Genomic DNA, 19,407 nt, shown 5'->3' with positions numbered 1-19,407 from the left:
TTTTTTTTTCGGTCAATTCAGATATCTTGGATTAGAATGATCATCAAAATCTCGGTTCCAAAACTAATTTTTATAAGACATTAATGCCGTCTTGGTATCTTTGATCTCATGTTTAACTTTAAAATCTCACTGTTTAAATCCCACTGCAATTCGTGGGGATATAAAACAGAAGAATTAATTTAATTACTTTCAGTTGAAATTAAGGAAACAAAATAGGGAATTTACTTTTCTATTTCAATAAACCTTCTCATTGACTTTCTTTAAGAAAAGAAACAATGGACCAAGTGAGCTTTTCTCATCACTTGGCGTCCGTCGGTCGTCGTCGTCCGTCGGCCGTTGTCGTCGTCCGTTAACTTTTACAAAAATCTTCTCCTCTGAAACTACTGGGCCAAATTCAACCAAACTTAGCCACAATCATCATTGGGGTATCTAGTTTAAAAAATGTGTCCAATGACCCCGCCTGCCAACCAAGATGGCTGGCATGGCTAAACATAGAACATAGGGGTAAACTGCAAGTTTTGTTTATTATTTTGAAAACCGTTATAAAAAGAGGAAATCTGACATTGGCAGAAATGTTCAGAATGTTGAGCTCTACCAATTGTTCATTGACGTCAAAACTGTCTGGCGACTTCTTATAGGAGTTATTTCCCTTAAATGACAAATTTTACCATTGTTTTTCTTTCTTTTTTTTTCATTTTTGAATATTATTTAAAAAATTATAATAGATAGATAAAAACTTTAAATTGCAAAAATGATCAGCAAGACAAGTTCTACAAATAAGACTCATGGTGGAAATCGATTACAATTTTTACCATTTTTTTTTTTTTCGTTTTGCCTTATATGATAAAAATTATAATAGATAAATAGACACTTCAAATCACAAAAATTATCAGCAAGGCAAGATCTACTAATAAGTCAGAGATTTTTGTCATGAATTCTATTCTCGTCCACAATGTTGGAGAGTGTCCTTTGTTGAATATGCACATTGACCAAGGTGAGCGACACAGGCTCTTTAGAGCCTCCACTTTTCTTTTTAGAATGATTTTACCTCAGATTTTTACTCTGTTACTGTCACTTGAATTAATATATACTCACCATAGTCAGTCTTATCTGAAACAAGAACAATTTTAATTAACAACAATTATTATGATTTATCAAACTTTTTTATATTCAATTAATATCAATAATTATATCAAACTTGGAATGATTGGAATTTATTGTATCTATCATCAAAGCAAAATCAAACAAACAACAGAAAAGGGAAAATGTTACTTATAGAATAACTAGTCTAATAAATCAAATATAGAAATATATTCAACTAGTGACTGAACAAAACATCATTTTACGCGTTTGGGTATCTCATGCGTAAATTATCCTTTCTATTACAATGACCATCGATTTTTAATTAAGATTAAGCACAAAATGCAAGGAATTATATCTTTCCTCCGCAATCTCAATTTAGTTTTGCTGCAACGTCATAGACATGTCTTGTTGTATGACATTAGGGCAGTGAAATTATCGGATTTATTTCACATGTGAAATTATAGATTTTTATTTTACGTGGAAATCATGCTACTTCATTGCAACAAATGTGAAAAACGTGTATTTCTATATTCATATACTATATCAAACCTCAATAAGAAGTACTGATTTTTAATAATCATTTATCACTTGGCAATTTCCGAAGCTAAATGGTTTATATGTGTCAAGTAATAATCCTGATAAAGAAATGATTAACTGTTAAAATTTGGCAGTTAATACTATAAAAGTAAGTTTTGAAGAAACCCAATGACGATCAAATTATTGAAGATAAGCATTTCAACTGTTTTTTTTTTTCACCCAAAATCAATATCGGCACGTAGGGACAGTCCAATTCAATATCTTGAATCTATAAGACCGCTTGAAATATCACAGTTACTCATTCATGGTTTTCATCAAAAGACTGTTGCACCTGAATTTATTTCACACCAGCTCCATCTTTTTAAAATATGTCCTTCAGTCCTTATACTAAAAATTAGTATCACAGATTCATATGTGTTCTTAAAGGTTCAAAAAGAAATTGGCAGATTTACAACTTTTTAACAAAATCATAAAAGCCAAAGGTAGTCTCAAAGCTGCAATTTTGACGGAGTTTTGTAAAATTCATTAATTATCCGAAAGATGTTTGAGAACGATGGTGTTCAAAATCAACCAAAATTAATTGTTTTTGAAATTATTCTTTTCTTTATAAATCAATTCATTTTATTTATTCGATATAAAATTGCCCCAAAACGTGTCAAATTGGCGATATTGCTTTCAACAGCAATTGGTTGTGTTGAATTACGTTTTGATTCTATCAAAATATGTAAAAATGCTAACAATTAAGTTTAGTGGCTTTTTAATATTCGAATTCCAGTAGGATTAAGCAAAAGTTACTTTTGTTTAGTGTGACCTTAATATATGGTTGAAACAGGGCAAATTGACCCTACTGACTTGAGTGCGCACATCACGTATTTCTAGAGTAACGTTTATCAAATACGTTCAAATCCAATGTTCATGAAGCAAACCACTAATGCAATGTATCGTTTGGAACAATCGACATTAAACATGGTCCAAACGGAACAATCAAATTCGTCTTAGATCAACTTTGAAGGAATTTCAACCTTAGCTTTAATACATTTGTACAATTTAGATTTAAATGTCGATTAGTAAGATGGGAGCGGTGAAATTGATGACTTATGCTTAAACCACTCATCTGTCACTTATGTAAAGATGTATCTAAACATCGAAACGAAATCGAACAGTAAGACATTATGTATTTATATATCAACGAAAGTCTATTAAGTATTAAATGAGACTGATATACGAATACAGTTTGCAGTTCAAACTTGAAGAGATCGTAAAAATGTCTTATTGAAAAGTTGCAGCAATCTTAAAAACTAACACCCAATTTTGGAAACAAAGGCATCGTTTATTTCTGGAATATTTGAATAGCTATTTTTTTTTTAATTGATAGCAACTAAACCTTGCATGAATGTGTTCAAAAGTAAAAAAATAGCCCCCAAAATAATCATGGTTTTACGATTCGTTTGTTCAAATGCATTAATTTGCTCTTAATTTTATTAACTAATAGTATCTATACACGCATAATTTAAAAAGTCTACTAGTATTTAAACATGCATTAATTCAAAAGTAAAAAATTAGCCCCAAAAATAATTATGTTTTACAAATCGTGTGTTCAAATGTATTAATTTGCTTCAATTTCAACTAAAAGTATCTATACACGCATAATTTAAAACGTGTAAAATATCTCAACACTTCAATTTATAAAGTATTTAAACGTGCATTTGTTCCAATGAATAGCCATTGAAAATTACCGGAGGAGTGGGAAGTGATCAGTTCGGAGAATTATAAATCCATTAGAAGAAAATCAATGTGGTCATGCATATTTTGACGTTTTGCCATGATAAAACACACGGTTAAACGAAACAAAACAGTACGACATTTGTAATAGTTTTATAAAACATATATATTAGTACCTGATTTTATAAATAAATACTGCAAGCCAATTTTTTTTTACAGATCTTAGATAATTGCCTTTTAAGGACCTTTCACAAACAGTGCCAGAGAAAAAAGACTCGTATCACTATTTGAACAATACCTTGTTTACATATGTGTAACAATAAATTAAATTTAATTTGTTATCAAATATTACTTTATACTTTTACAGTATTATTGGATGATATTTCATGGACGTATTTTTGTAAAAGGTAGAATCCCAAAGAAAATGTTTCGAATGACAAGTACTCTTTAAAATCCGTCTTTATTAACACGAAACTTTGTAAATGATATAAATGATGTGCACAATATTGTCATGTCGTTCTATTTAAACAATAAGAGGTTTATTTTTGATGTAAAGGAATTATCTATTGATCAAAATGTTTAAACATGAAAACATGGGGTCATTTTTCCAAACAATAATAAACATTAAGAATAACTGATCAATTCATGCGTTACAATGTCCCATAAACCAAAAACAGATGTATTGTTATATAAGTAGAAATGTGATTTAACATAAAATATCAACAAAAAAAACATTGTCTTATTTCCGCATTTTGTTTTATTTGTGATAACCAAGTTACGATTACAGAGCAGCTATAAAATAACGTGTGTTTAGCAGAGTAGCAGCTTATCCCAATTTTAAAATCTTTGATTGCACGAGTCGGCCGATGATCGAATCCGCGCCTAACTACACTCGAGACCAGTAATTTATCAAAATATGTTGCCTACGGTAGTTAGTCTATAAAATCACGTGTCACATACAAACGACCAGAACCCACTGCATGCGGAATAAATAAATAGAAAAGATTAAGGAAGGGTACATTCTGGGTTGATATAAATAAAATATAACATCTGTTTGATGACTTTTTAATTTTATATTCATAAGCCCTTCTTGCCTATTTTGATTTATATTGCTCTAGATCTGACATGCCCTTACAAGTTTTAGAAGAATACTTTAGTTTTTTTTTCGGAAAAGATAAGGGAATCATTTGTCTAGAACTATAATATAATATTAGCTCGCTGTTGTCATACTTTTTTATCAATGTATCCGCCTCTCTGTTTTCGATTGGCTGTACGTTTGGGTCTTTCCCAACCGTGATACTATGTATATATTAAAATGGCAATTGCTTTGCACATGGCCAAAATATGTCAATTTGCGGATCTGTCACATTTAATCATATTAATCAGGACTTGTATATTATCCTTGATTCGATATATAATAAGCAAGTGCATTCAGATTACAATGATCTATACATATTATACCAAAATGAAAGCATATAATCTTGAAATGAATCTTTAATATTGTACCATTTACGTTACAATATAAAATTTAAAACCCGACATGCATGTAAACCCCTTCCGCCATGCATGTATGCATAGACGTTGCATAATAATCTACCGCATACCAACATGTCAACATACCTGTGCCTTCATTTAGAAATTTGTTAAAAATAGAAGAAGAAAAAAAAAACGTTTACAAAGTTGCATTATTTATTAGATAACCAAGATTAACTCGTGGAATTCGGTCATTCATTTTTGGTGTTAACACTCTTGAATCCGATCACATTGCGTGATAGATACTTATTTCTACTGTCACTGCAATATCATTGAATCTTATCTGTTCTTTCAGTGTTAAGTTTCATCCAAGTAAGAAAGGATCAGACTATAAGCGGGAAAAAGGGCACTGGCGCATGATATTACCAAGCTCCTGAACGATCCTCGCATAATTCAATTACATTAAAATTAGTAATGTGAATAGGGCTTTTTCTTTATAGTATGCCTAAGTGAAACTTGAATTTTTAGTGGGTTTTTGTTTTCTCTCTTTCGTATTAGACGAGTCCTCGGGTATCTGTATTCACAAAGTGTGTGTAATTAAATGTCTTATATTTTGTTTTGAAAAATTATAAATGGTTTTAAATAAAGTTTTGGTTTGCTTAAAATATATAATTATACAAATGCATTAATAAGAAACTAATGGTAAAAAAGCAAAACAAAATCATTTCAAACATACCAAAAAATGCAGGATTTCAAGGATAAAAAAGGGAATTACCTATTTTCACTGTATTGATTTCATGACTTGGGCATACCTTAATAAATGATGATTATTCTAAATATAAATATAAAAGGATGCCTATATAGAGTATTTAATAAATTTTGATTAAACAGGTCGGAAACACAACCTTATATGGATATGCATAAATTAGCATACTTATGTCCTCGCACATAATTGTTTATTTACGTATGATTTTTTTTAACCTAGATTTTTGACCAATCCATTAAATGAGAAACAATTCATGATGGACTACCACGTGCTTACGATCACTCGAAAACACGTGTTATTTACTGAAATACCACACATTTTTTTCATGCATTGCGGGATAATTAATTTCGCTTAATTTTTCATTTTTTATAGTCCGTGATATAAAGTATTCGTCCCATGCTCAGATTAAAGAAAGGTTATGTCTATGCGATGAAACGAGTGTTTGAATTACCCGAAATATAGCCATTAATATGATTAATGATTACACGAAGATTTCAGATATTTGTCCACAAGACAGCAACGAAACCACAGTGAAAAACACAACTACCCATAAGAGAAACTTTCTTTGAGATAGTTAAAAAAAATAAGGGATCCTTGAATTTTATCTCTTAAAGTAGCACATGAAGGTATATTTTTTATTACATTATTTTTTGGAAATTTAACGTATTTGAAACCCTTAATGTGTCTTAAAGGAATTGTTCAAACCTGAAAAATAATAGTCCTTTATGTTACAGCTGTAGTTCCTCAAAAATTTGTAATTTTCGAATTTGTTATTATCCCCCAAAAAATTAAATAATTGAATGACTAAAAACAAAAACAAAAACAAAAAAAAATAGATAAGTGTAAAAATCTCATACGGAAAGTTTTAACGTGTTATTGTAGGTCTCCTTGCCTATGGTGGATAACATTAGTTTGCAGACTATACTAGCTAGTATTAAACACACTCAAACTCTAGTTATTTTTGCAGATATTTATTTCACACATTAAAATAAACTAAATGGAAAATACCTGTTCTCTGATCTGCTAATAATGCTATGGTAATGATTGCTGCTCCAACCAGACATAATAACAATGTACCAAGTCCAATAACACATAAAGTGTTCCGAACTTTGTGATCATGCGTTCCGCTTTTTTCATCGATAGTAATACTACCTTCGTCGACTATTCCAGGAACGAAAGGATCATTTTTTCGAGTGTTGGCCAATGGTAATGTAATCTAAAAAAAATAGTCATAAGAAGAGATAAATGATATTGACTAGTCCATTGGCAAGTTTAATAAAGTAGTGAAGAGAAAAATGTTTGCTAGACATATGTATTAATTTTGTCAAAAAAGCGCCCTCATTAGTTTTAAGGTTACCTTGAAATCCGGAAGAATAATTACACTTAATCAAACTTTCTGTTTAGGGAAAAGAGAAAATCACTAACCAAACTGTTGCCAGGATACTTTTGTTTTAAGCTTGAACTTGTTATGGCCTCTCTACGATAATAAGGAGCATTATGTTTTATGATACATGCTTCTTTTCGTCTGTATTGTATCATGGTAAACATGTTAAATGTTTGACTTAAAGTAGTTTACGATGATTCTAAAGTCAAATCAAAATGAAACTTAGTATGCGTTTATTATAGGATTAAACGCCTTTTTAAAGGAACTGATTGGTGTATAAATTCGACCAATTCACTCACAAACAAATAAAAGTGCGAAGAGGACTTTTATGATATGTTTGTGAGTGACTTTTATGATATGTTTGTGAGTGACTTGGTCCAGTTTATACCCTTATAAATTCCTTTAAAAATGCGTTTAATCCTTATAATTCTATAAAATTGGAGAGAAGAAATTTAAGTTCACCACTCATAATCTCTATCACACGTAAATTGTATATTTGCGTCACTGAATTGGCAAAAAAAAAGTACTCCATGAAATTTGCTATCTGATAAAAAATAAACTACAAAAAATATCTTATTATCATTAAAATAAATGTTTTGTGTATATTACTTGATTTAACGATGAACTCGAAGTGAAAATAAATATTTTGAACGTCTCCTCCATCTTGTTTAAATTGGTTACAAAAAGTAGTTCTGTCAACGTCGTCTATCGAAAAATAAATAACGTCAAGAACCACTACCGGAAGCCCTCTCGACCAATCATATAAACGTATTCCCTCATATGCAAATCATACAAGGATTATAATGAAGTAATATATATAAATGCAAAATTAGAGTTTTGACCCAGATTTCATGGTTGACAGAACATGAATGTGGTGCGAGCGACGCGTGCTGTCCTATGTACGTATGGTCATTCTACACTATTTATTTACGTGGTCTTACAAACTTATATTTCATTAGCATGACATGCCTTCCCTCAACCCTTTGGGCCAAACTAGAATGCTTGGAAAAGCAAATATTGTCTTATTTATTTCCGACTTTAAAGATAATTATATTTCTATTGAAGTAAAGTAAACTTTTCTCTTCAGGTACTCTGATCCATTGTGTTCAGATATTGTTTTATAAGGAAGTAACTCGTACATGAAAGTTGCCATATTCAAAATAGCTAAAGTAAAATTTAAAAAAAAAAATAAGCGAAGAAAATGATGATAAATTAAAGCCAACAGAGTTTACTAGAAGCGAGACCGGGTACGTCGACAGAGTAAGCTTCCCCTGCTACAAATGTATGCATACATCACCAACCGTGCATGCAAATACACTCTCAATCAAAATTTCAAAATCGGATATCATCCATGTCAAACCAGTTGTTGGCATGACACGGGTTATGTTCTTCTCATATATGTTATGATGGTATGATACTAAACCCCTAACGGGAAGGATTGTGCCTGATATTCATATGATGAAGACATAATCTTTCAATCAGTTTAATTGAAGTCTGGAGCTGGCATGTCAGTTAACTGCTAGTAGTCTGTTGTTATTTATGTATTATTGTCATTTTGTTTATTTTCTTTGGTTACATCTTCTGACATCAGACTCGGACTTCTCTTGAACTGAATTTTAATGTGCGTATTGTTATGCGTTTACTTTTCTACATTGGCTAGAGGTATAGGGGGAGGGTTGAGATCTCATAAACATGTTTAACCCCGCCGTATTTTTGCGCCTGTCCCAAGTCAGGAGCCTCTAGCCTTTGTTAGTCTTGTATTATTTTTAATTTTAGTTTCTTGTGTACAATTTGGAGTTTAGTATGGCGTTCATTATCACTGAACTAGTATATATATTTGTTTAGGGGCCAGCTGAAGGACGCCTCCGGGTGCGGGATTTCTCGCTGCATTGAAGACCTGTTGGTGGCCTTCTGCTGTTGTCTGTTCTGTGGTCGGGTTGTTGTCTCTTTGACACATTCCCCATTTCCATTCTCAATTTTAAATTCTATATAAATTCTATAATTGTAAATATTGTATGCAATTTAATGCATTCTGAATGTTAGGACATAATGGCAACGTTACACAATGATAATAAAACGTTTATCTTAATTTTGGTATGTAATTTCATATTTTATAGCTATCTAAGGATAGATACATATATATATCAACCCCTGACACTTAAATACTAGCATAGCTGACAGGTGTAATTTGCTTTCATCTTTATGTATGAATGCACTTAATGAATATTATTGCAATGTCGCAAAATTGTTAAATATTAAATTTAATACTTTATCTAATCATATACAACGTTAAACTCTTTTCATATATATATACATCACAGTTTTCATGTTACATTAAAGAAAATAACGAACATAACAGTATTTTTTTTATCGCACTTCTACTTACTTAGACTTAAAATTGTGTTATATATGCACATGCATCTTTTGATAAAAACTTAATTTAAAATACATATAAAACTAGACAAAGTGATGCCACCGCACTCCACTCTGAAGTAACTGTATTATAACAAAGTCGATGAAGAAATTTCTTTGAGATATGATTGTGTCTGGGAGACACAAATGATGCCCCCGCAGATGCAAAGTGTTGTTTTAAAATACACAAAGTTGAGCATGGGAGCATAATAGGTCTATGGTTCACTGAAGGGGGAGTTATCCGGAAACGCTATGCACCTCTTACGCAAGTATTTACTCCAAAAATGACAAAGTTTAACTATCTCCCAAAAGAGCAAATATTAATAAAAATCAAAACCCTGACCATATGCGCACCTTGAATATATGTGCACACAGCCAGCAAAGTGAAAACTTCCTTGCATTCAAACTGTTGGAGGAGTTATCTGGAATAACTATATATCCATAATGGGACGGACGGACGGAAGGACGGAGGACGGACAGGGGTAAAACAATATGCCCCCCAACTTTCAGTTGCGGGGGGGCATAAAAAAACATACCGAGAAAAGTATTTTGAAAACGTTAATGGTAAAAAAATAGTGTTTGTACTACCACTGGAAATTGCTCGGTGCTGTTGTTGATATACTACCAGCCTTCATATATATATATATAAGTCTAAATTGAAAACAACGTTCAAACCTATGATTGCGTTGGATAAAAACCGCAATTTTTATACGTGTGCATGCAAAACAAATTTCTCGTTAGAGGGGTCTAAATACAGCACAAACAACATTTTCAAAAAGACCAAAAAAGTGAAAAAGTATATTTTAACAAAACGCATTTGACTAACAGGTCGAACAACAAATGTTCTTAAACCCTGCTGACTGCCATTGGCGATTGCCAAATAAACGGATCACCGATGTAATAAATGGATCTTAATTTTAAATTTAATACTAAACAGAAAACAATAAATTTGCGGAAAAGATGATATACCGCAAACAAAAGGTGCAAAGGTTTTTTGTACACCATATCCGGATTTCGACAATTAATGTCTCTTCAGTGATTTTAGGAATCGAAACGGTATTTGGAAGGCCATATAATTTACCTCAATTTAGGATAGACTCTTGAATTTTGAAGAGTCGAAATAGGATGAACGGATCATATAAACCTGAAGCAAATATAATACAAGCCCAAACGAAAAAATATAAATAAGTCTAAATTGAAAACAACGTTCAAACCTATGATTGCGTTGGATAAAAACCGCAATTTTTATACGTGTGCATGCAAAACAAATTTCTTGGTAGAGGGGTCTTAATACAGTACAAACAACATTTTCCAAAAGACAAGAAAAGTGAAAAAGTATATTTTAACAAAACGCATTTGACTAGCAGGTCGAACAACCGTTACGGATGTTCTTAAACCCTGCTGACTGCCATGGCGATTGCCAAATAAACGGATCACCAGATGTAACAAAATGGATCATAGTTATTAATTTAATACCAAACAGAAAACAATATATATATATTGATTGATTCTACCACTGCATCGATCGAGTGTGAAACGATATATCTCCCCTCGAGACGGTTAAATTTTCAAATTTAATACGCGAGGCTTGCCGAACGTTTTAAATATTTAAAGTTCAACTGTCGAGAGTGGAGAAATATCGTATTGCACGAGATTTGGTGATGGAATCTGGTTTTCTAGTGATTTTTTTACGATTTGCAGACACACTTAATCATCCTTTGCCATTGATTTTCAAAATGATGTGTTCTTTCTATGTGAATGAACTAAATGTAAAGCCAGTAAGAGCTATGCATAAAAATCTTCGGCAAACGAGTTTTGGGCAAGTTTTGTTTTTATGCTCTCAATCCTTTTTTTTTAATACGTTTTCCTGTGCAAAATTTCGGTTTCAAGTGTAAAGAGAGTACCTTATGAAAGTTAATTCAGTATAAAAAAAACATTTCTGAGCGCACGGAAATCGTATACTTGTTCAGCCCGTTGATGTTTTATTCTATTAATGACTTCTGAAGAGCAAAAGAATGGGATCAAATTTGTTTAATTGTTTTTTAAACTTATTTGATGTATTGACGTTGGCCCGCACTATTGTACTGTTTGGTTTCGTAATCGAAAAGAAAATAGCTAAATAACAGAAATTAACTTAAAACAGATCCTAATTTGATACGGTTTACTGGTATGTCGCAACAAAGATCTAGATCTGTCTGAGATAGAGAAGAAATTTATGCACTCATGTGTATTTTAAACACAATAGAAAATTGAAAAATGTTGTCAAGAATGTTTTTTGTGTTAGTTGACTCTCTTTGTTATATTTACAGTTCTATTTGAATCATTGAAAAATACGATGTATAATATTTACATCGTGCATAATTCATAATTAATCGAACTTGTATTTCTATTTTTGTTTCTTTAGAGTTAAACAAATCTATTGACTATAACACCATTTATATCTTGATTTAAAGTTTTTTTTTAAACAATTCGTGGTATATAATGACCAAAATCTTTTGTCACCATTCTGAGAAAAGGATAATATTGGAAACTACTGAACTAAATCTATAAATAAAGCATGACAAATAATCATATTATGTAATGGAAAGAAATTTAATGTTGGTTTTTTAACTAATATAACTTTTTACAAAGAAATACATGTTAACCCATTTGCACAAAACTCGACCATATAAAAACGGTTTACACTATAACAAGGAGGAAAAATACACATAGTATCACCTTTATTATAATGATAAGTATTTCTTACCTTTGGCCACTTTTTCTTTATATATTCGTCTGTAAATTGTCGGTCGAACATCATGTCCGTCCACGTAGGAATCTCTTTATCATCTTGAAAACTAGCGTTTGAATGTCCATCATAATCAGTATTTCTTCTCGTATCTGATACTTTCCGAGACTAAGAAAAAAATGTTGAATGATAATGATCTGGCTGTTTGGATTCATCCTCTCCTTCTAACATTGTCTCTAAAGTATTTCCTGTATATTTATTTGGTTTAATTTTTTTACTAGATTGACGTTGGTTGTCTAGGCCGGAATTTTCTGGAAAAGGAGTCGCCACATCTTTGTCGGGTGTTGTTTCTCTAAAAGATCCAATGTTCCGACTATATAGGCCACTATCTCTAGTATTGTCAAACGTCGAACTTCTTGTTATATCGTCATTTTCTTTATAATCCATACCATGCTGTTGGGATTCAATATTCCTAGAATATGTTCCACTCTCTGGCGTTCTATTTCCTTCTTCAAATGATTGGTCCCAATTTTGCCTGTGAAAATTGTCAGTAGAACCTAACGTTTCTTTTGAATAATCTTCTATTGGTTGTTTAATTGATCCAATTCGACTGGCATAAAGTCCACTCTCACGTGCGGTTTCCGAAATGCCTTCAGTGTTCCTCAAATCATTTGGGTTATCCCCTCTCTGTGAAAAATTGAAAGGTGTTCCATTAACACTGTCATAAACTCCGGAACGACCTAAGTCTGCAGAAAAGTACGAAGAAGGATTGTCTCCGTGCTGTGATCGTCCTGCCATATTCAAACAAATTTACACTTGTCACAAACTAAAATCAAAATTTCGTTAAATATATGTTCCAGCTCAATACATAGTATAATGTACCTGCTTCTAGCAGTGACGTTGAGGCATTGAATTATGTAATTGGATTTTTTTTATATATATTAAAATAACTGAAGATTACTACCGGGTTTAATTTTGTGATAAATCATTCATCTATTCAAACACAAACACAAACAACAATTGAAGCCAAGAGAATAATCTGAAACTACAATAAATTTAAATGCAACTTATAATTATGTTCAACCGAACGTCAATAGAAATTTAGGCCTCATAGATTGTTTTAAATAGTTTAAAGGTACAGAATATGTAATTTAAAAAAAAAACGACTGTCTTTTGCCAACGCAATATTTGAAACTAACTACTTAATTTTAAAATATATTCTGCACTTTTTTTTTTTACAAATCTGGATTATAATTCATTTTGCTCGTGTACTTAATTCCCTAATAATTTTGCAGTGATCTAATTTAGGATTTTCCACTTCCTAGTCTATATGTTTATAAAGACTCGCTATAGTTATTGGTTAATCAACTGTAATGTGCTGTTATACTCAGTTTTTTAATTTGAACAACAAATTTAGTTAAGTCTTTAAAATTAATAAGTTTATTAGCACTATCGTTAAGCAAACAACAATCAATCAATCAATCTTTTCTGTGGTCAGTTTATTTCTTTCCAGGTATTTTCTTATTGAGATTCGATGGGCCAAATATTGAAGGTAAACGTTAGGCCCGACTTTCCGTATAAAAAAAAAATCTTATTTTTGCTAAAAATTGTTAACTTAGTATTTATAATACTTTATGATTAACAAGTTGTTCACTGAATATGTCATGAAATAGAAGTTTCTTGATAATATAAGTTTCAAATGGAACAAATATTCTGTAATACTATTTCCTCTGGAACAAATATAATTACAGTATTTGTTCCTAATTCGGAATAAAGATTATAGAATATGTGTTACAGATATTACGGCATATGATTGTTTATAACAAAGTTTCCAGTGGAATTTCCGTTAGGCGGAACAAAATATATGTTTACAAATAGACAACTGAGATAAGGTTACTTAAGAATAAAAAACATGGAAAATTAGAAAGAAGCAATTTACATCTTTCTGATATCATCTAAAGGCAAAGTTTACCGGGCATCAAAACTCACAAAGTTTAGGAAACTACATCTAGTAACGCCAGAAGCAATTAAATTAGCAAACCGCTTTTTATTTTATCAAGTTTTTTTGTTGTTAGTTGGTTTCGTTTTTTGTTTTTTGTTTTGCTTTTTGTTGGTGTTTTTGTTTATTTCGCTCTCTTTTTTTTTTGTTTGGGGTGAGGGTGGGGGTGGGGGGAAGGGGGGAAGTATCCTTTTCATAATGCTAATAACAACACGAATTTAATCTTGTGACCATATTAAAATCATGAAACTATTGCTGGAATTTAATAATGAACATTACTAGTTGACCATGCATCTTTTAGAACTAAAAAACGGGATTTTCTCGCTGTGTTGAAGACCCATTGGTGGCCTTGGGGTTGTTTTCTGCTCTTTGGTCGGGTTGTTGTCTCTCTGACGCATTCCCCGTTTCTATTCTCAATTTTATTTCAAAATCAAATAAGATATTTTTTTTCTGCTATTTCGTTTAGAAATTCAAGTGTAGTAAAACAGGATATGCACTTTCTTTCATTGTCCTGATACATTTTATACTATTTTTAAAAAGTTGGTAACAAAGCATTCAATATATGTTTTTTACTAATATTTCATTTCAATTGAAAATGTACGGAAACACGATATATTGCTCCATCCTTGTGTCATGGGCAAGTCAATATTACTTTGAAAGGAATACTGGTAGCATTTTCCTAATTATAGAAAAATATGCACAAAGAAGTATCCTGGATCTTAAGTTTTGAATTTTCTGAAAAACCTATCTTTAAAAGAGAAAGTTAATAACAAGGGGACAATGAAAAACCAAAAGTCGAATAAAAACACAAAACACAATGAGTTAACAAAATGATGAAAAGACAAACACTGTCCCATGTTAGGGGAAGGGTTGAGCGCTCACAAACATGTTTAACCCCGCCACATTCTTTATGTGCGTGTCCCAAGCCAGGAGCCTGTAGTTCAGTGATTGTCGTTGGTTCATGTCTGTCATATATAGATATAAGAAGATGTGGTATGAGTGCCAATGAGACAACTCTCCATCCAAGTCAAAATTTATAAAAGTAAACCATTATAGGTCAAAGTACGGTCTTCAACACGGAGCCTTGGCTCACACCGAACAGTAAGCTATAAAGGGCCCCAAAAATTACTTGTGTAAAACCATTCAAACGGGAAAACCAACGGTCTAATCTATAATAAAAACGAGAAACGATATGTTTGTCGTAAATTGTTTTGTTATAAATTAGGCCGTTAGTTTTCTCAATTGAATTGTTTCATATTTTTCATGTCGGGGCCTTCTATAGCCTACTATACGGTATGAGTTTTCTCATTGTTGAAGGCCGTACGGTTGCCTATAATTTCTTACATCAACTTTATTTGAACTTTGGTGGATAGTTGTCTCATTGGCATTCATATCTCATCTCAAGTCTAAAATACACTACACAAAAAACACAAATACCAACAGTAGTTTTGTGATTTTCGTTGTCATTTTACATAATGAAACTAACACTTTATAAATTTCACCGTCCGAAACGTTTTACTGGATTTCCCTTACCAGGAAAGTTAAAGTCCAAACATTGGAAAGCCAAGGATTTTTAAAAATAATGAAAATGTGAGGAGCCAATAACCAACATGGACATAAAATGATTGTCCGAACTTATCTAAGATCAATTTTGCCTGAGGGAATTGTTCTATAATTTGTTCTACATAAAGTTTCATGAGAAAAAAAAAGGAATCTTTTATTTAGAGGAACAAACTTGTAAAATTCCAATGCATTTAGTTTGAACATACACGTGCAATGTATGTAGTCACAAATATAACAGCTGATTGTCGTTTCAATTTTTTCTTTTAGTCTACACTATTTGTCATAATTTATTTTTAGAAATTAAGAATCATAAACAAATAAACTGGACATACCAAAGAAAGAATAGAATTAAAATGCATTTGTAATACAACAGAAGTGTACTTTCTAGCTTACCTAGCCTTATGTACATGCCAGGTCTTATTATCACTTTCAACTATTAGACATCTTCTAAAAAACTATATCTTACATTTAATGAAATCTATTAATGATACTGGCATGATCCTTACCTAATTTACAATCCCAAGTAAGAAATGACCACCACAAGGGACATAAATAGAACTATACGAGAAGAACATGAATACAGGTTCTATAAACCATCTTGCATAAAATTATTAAAATCACATCATGCAGAAATGCATCTACTAATTTGGAATTTTTGTTTTTATCCAGAAGCAAAGATGTGGAACATATCTTAACAGAATCATTTGGTAATCCATACAACATGTACAAATAGAGTCTCCTCCATGACAGTATTGAACATAAAAAAACAAATATTGAATATATGAAACGGCTAATATTTGTGTTGCGTCGACGAAGTTGAAAAGCGAGACGAAGGCGTGCTGTTTCTGGCGACGGCTGCATCAGCACGGTATTAGTCTGTGATTAGGTCACTTTAAGGGGAATGGTATTTTGTATGCAGATGTATTAGCATTAGCACGTCTCATTTCCATGGAGATTATTTGGCCCCGCCTCTCCAATTATGGTCAATTGAATTTGAATGTTTTGCATAGTTTACATGTTAAGTAGCTGTCTGCCTAAGAATCATGCAAACAGTGGCATACTGATGATCTCAGATTTTGATAAAAATTTGCATAACACTTCATATTGATGGTCTAAATTAGCATTCAAAATGAAACTTTCATCAGTCTTTGGTTGCTAGGCAAAATGAAGCTATTTAGTTTTCATAGCAACTTGGTTTGATTTTTTGGGCAAAATCAGAAAAATCACCAATTTTTAAGTGAGATTAGAAAAAAAAATTCATGCTTTAAGTAAAAATGTAATTTATTACATGAAAGATACATATAAGCATACTACATTAGGCATATATCATAGACAGATATTCTCAAACAATAATTTGACTGCTAGCCAAGCATTACATAGTTTTGATTCTAAGAATTTATTGACAATTTCGAAATTTTACAACATATTCATTGGTCCTTTTCTCAAGTTATCTGAAAGATCATTTAATATCATGCATATGTCAACAACTATTGGTACTTTGACTTCATAAAAGTAATTCAAATGAGTCGGAAACATACAGCGTTTCCGTTGCTAGGCAACCATAAGATGATCCATTTTTCAGGTTGGTGGAAACAGAACCATTCAAAACATACATTTATTACATACTCAAATGGAAAATATGTCTTAATATCTTATCAATTCACCTTTTCATATTCACTATGTAATTTTAATGAGTAAATAAATTATTTAAAATTTCCATAAAGTCACCATGGTAACAAAGTTTTCCATAGCAACATAACAAAAAAAATGGTTTTCTTTTAGACATTTTTCCGACCAAAAAAACAACCGTTTAAATAATTTTTGGCACATGATTTTACTTATTAAGCCTATTGACAATCTGTTTTTCATGTGCATTGTATTAACTTATTGTTTGCAATATCAGATGACCCCTCTTTATTTGGAACAATTGCCATAATTTATCAACATTTAAATTTTTTGTATTTAATTTTTCCTTTCTAAAACCCCTATTCTTCCGTTCACATTTTTTTTAATGGAATATAAAAAGTGTCCACACTGAAAAGGGCATTGACCTTTCATTTAAAAGGCAATATTACCAAGAATTTTCTTTAAAAAAAGGGGGTTATTTTGCCAATAATTTTGATTTGTTTTTGATTTTGATATTTTTTCATAATATACTTGAAGTCTCTTAAAATAAGAATCAAATCATGGGCAGAAGTAAATTTCTACAAAGCCTAGAAAAATGCATACTATTTATATGTATAATTAAATCTATTTTTTTTTTATTTACTTGAAACCAAAACAAATTTCAGTTTTAACTTTGCAAATTTTGGGATCTGCACATTAAAATATCAATAACAAAAATATTTTCTGTACTTTATTTACTTATACATGCAGTCATAATAATTAATTCTCTATAAACAAGAACTGAATTTACAAGGACATTGTATAGACTGTAAAAAGTCATCGCTAGCTCTGACCACACTTGTTGCCACTATCTTTACTGTAATTTTGCACATTTTATCCTTACATGTCTAAATTAATATAAAATTAGTTTTCCTGTTTTTCTGCATGTGGACAATAAAGGATTGTAAATGAGAATAATGATTACTAACCCTATATATATAGAATAACCATACATTGTCTCAAAATATAAAATTTATTTGTACAAGGCTTAGAAACAGAAATAAATCGAGGCTTTGCTGAGCATTTCTATCCTGTTTCGAGCCGAGTACAAATATAATTTATATCGTGAGACAATGTTGTTATTCTCTTTATACTGCAACTCTAAAATTTCTTACAAATGAAATATTTTGGGTAAAAACCAATATTTTGAATTTGATGTGGATAATTCTTAGGCAGACAGCTACTTTAAAAAGTTTGCATGTTTTACATAGTTTAAATGTTAACGTTTGTGATAAGATTAGTTTAAGATGAACCACTAATGTTAAGTCAATGATATTTGGTATGCAATTCTATTGGCATTTGCAAGTCTCATTTGCGTGCAGATTATATGGCCCCACCCCATGGTTGATTGACTGTCACATTTACATAGTTTACAAGTTAAATTGTGTGTTAAGAGTAATGATATTTGGTATGCAGTTTTATAAGTATTGACATTTCTCACATATTTGGCTCTGTACTTCCAGTCATGGTTCATTGATTCTGAATGAATTGCATAATTTGCATGTTTAAAACTTGCTATTTTAATTTCAACATTGGCATTATACTATCAAAAGTACAAATCGAGAGAAATATCTAAGTGTCAACAGTTTATTAATGATTGGTACTGATCTGATATTCAGGATGGCTGTTATACAGCAGGTTGTCATATCATGTGACTATGGAAAGAAAACATAGACAACATTTTTGTCAGAAAACATTGTTATACATTCAAACATAATATCCACACTGAAGTGTGTCCACACTTGTTCTTTTCTTAAAAAAATCTGTTTGTATGGATTATTGATTAATATGCCTTTTTTTCAGATTTTGTATAGGGACATTGAAGTGTAAAATATATAATATATTTATTTCATACGCAGTTAAAATAAAGTTCTCATAAACTTGGTTCCCCTTGAATCAACTTTAACATTGTTTTCTACCAGGAAATGATTATATCAAAACTGAATAATTTGAGTACTTCAAAAATAACTGTTAACAAATATCCATATTAGGTTTGTCTTTTTGTTCATGTTTAAAGATATATAATGTTACTTTAGATTGAAACATAGCATTGTAAATATATATCTATATCAGCA

General features: G+C 31.2%; 1 protein-coding gene across 4 annotated transcripts in view; it reads right to left on the bottom strand.

Annotated features, from left to right (window-relative positions):
- The window catches only part of LOC127738482 (mucin-22-like), a 54,926-nt gene extending 41,781 nt beyond the window's left edge, over positions 1-13,145 (bottom strand). For 3 of the 4 annotated variants that reach the window (XM_052249755.1, XM_052249757.1, XM_052249756.1), the window contains exons 1-3: positions 12,124-13,140; positions 6,590-6,797; positions 1,096-1,110 (exon numbers count right to left, since the gene is read on the bottom strand). In XM_052249755.1, the coding sequence (XP_052105715.1) occupies positions 1,096-1,110; positions 6,590-6,797; positions 12,124-12,177 (277 nt within the window). In that variant the 5' untranslated portion in view covers positions 12,178-13,140. Of the gene's footprint in view, positions 1-1,095; positions 1,111-6,589; positions 6,798-12,123 lie in introns of all 4 variants that reach the window. The other variant, XM_052249758.1, reaches the window with a different exon arrangement.
- Positions 13,146-19,407: the final 6,262 nt, after the last annotated feature.

Source organism: Mytilus californianus, unplaced genomic scaffold (assembly GCF_021869535.1).
Source record: "Mytilus californianus isolate M0D057914Y unplaced genomic scaffold, xbMytCali1.0.p SCAF_4, whole genome shotgun sequence".
NCBI lineage: Eukaryota > Metazoa > Mollusca > Bivalvia > Mytilida > Mytilidae > Mytilus > Mytilus californianus.
Note: the sequence above shows the minus strand (reverse complement) of the source record. Positions and strands in the feature narration are given on the sequence as shown.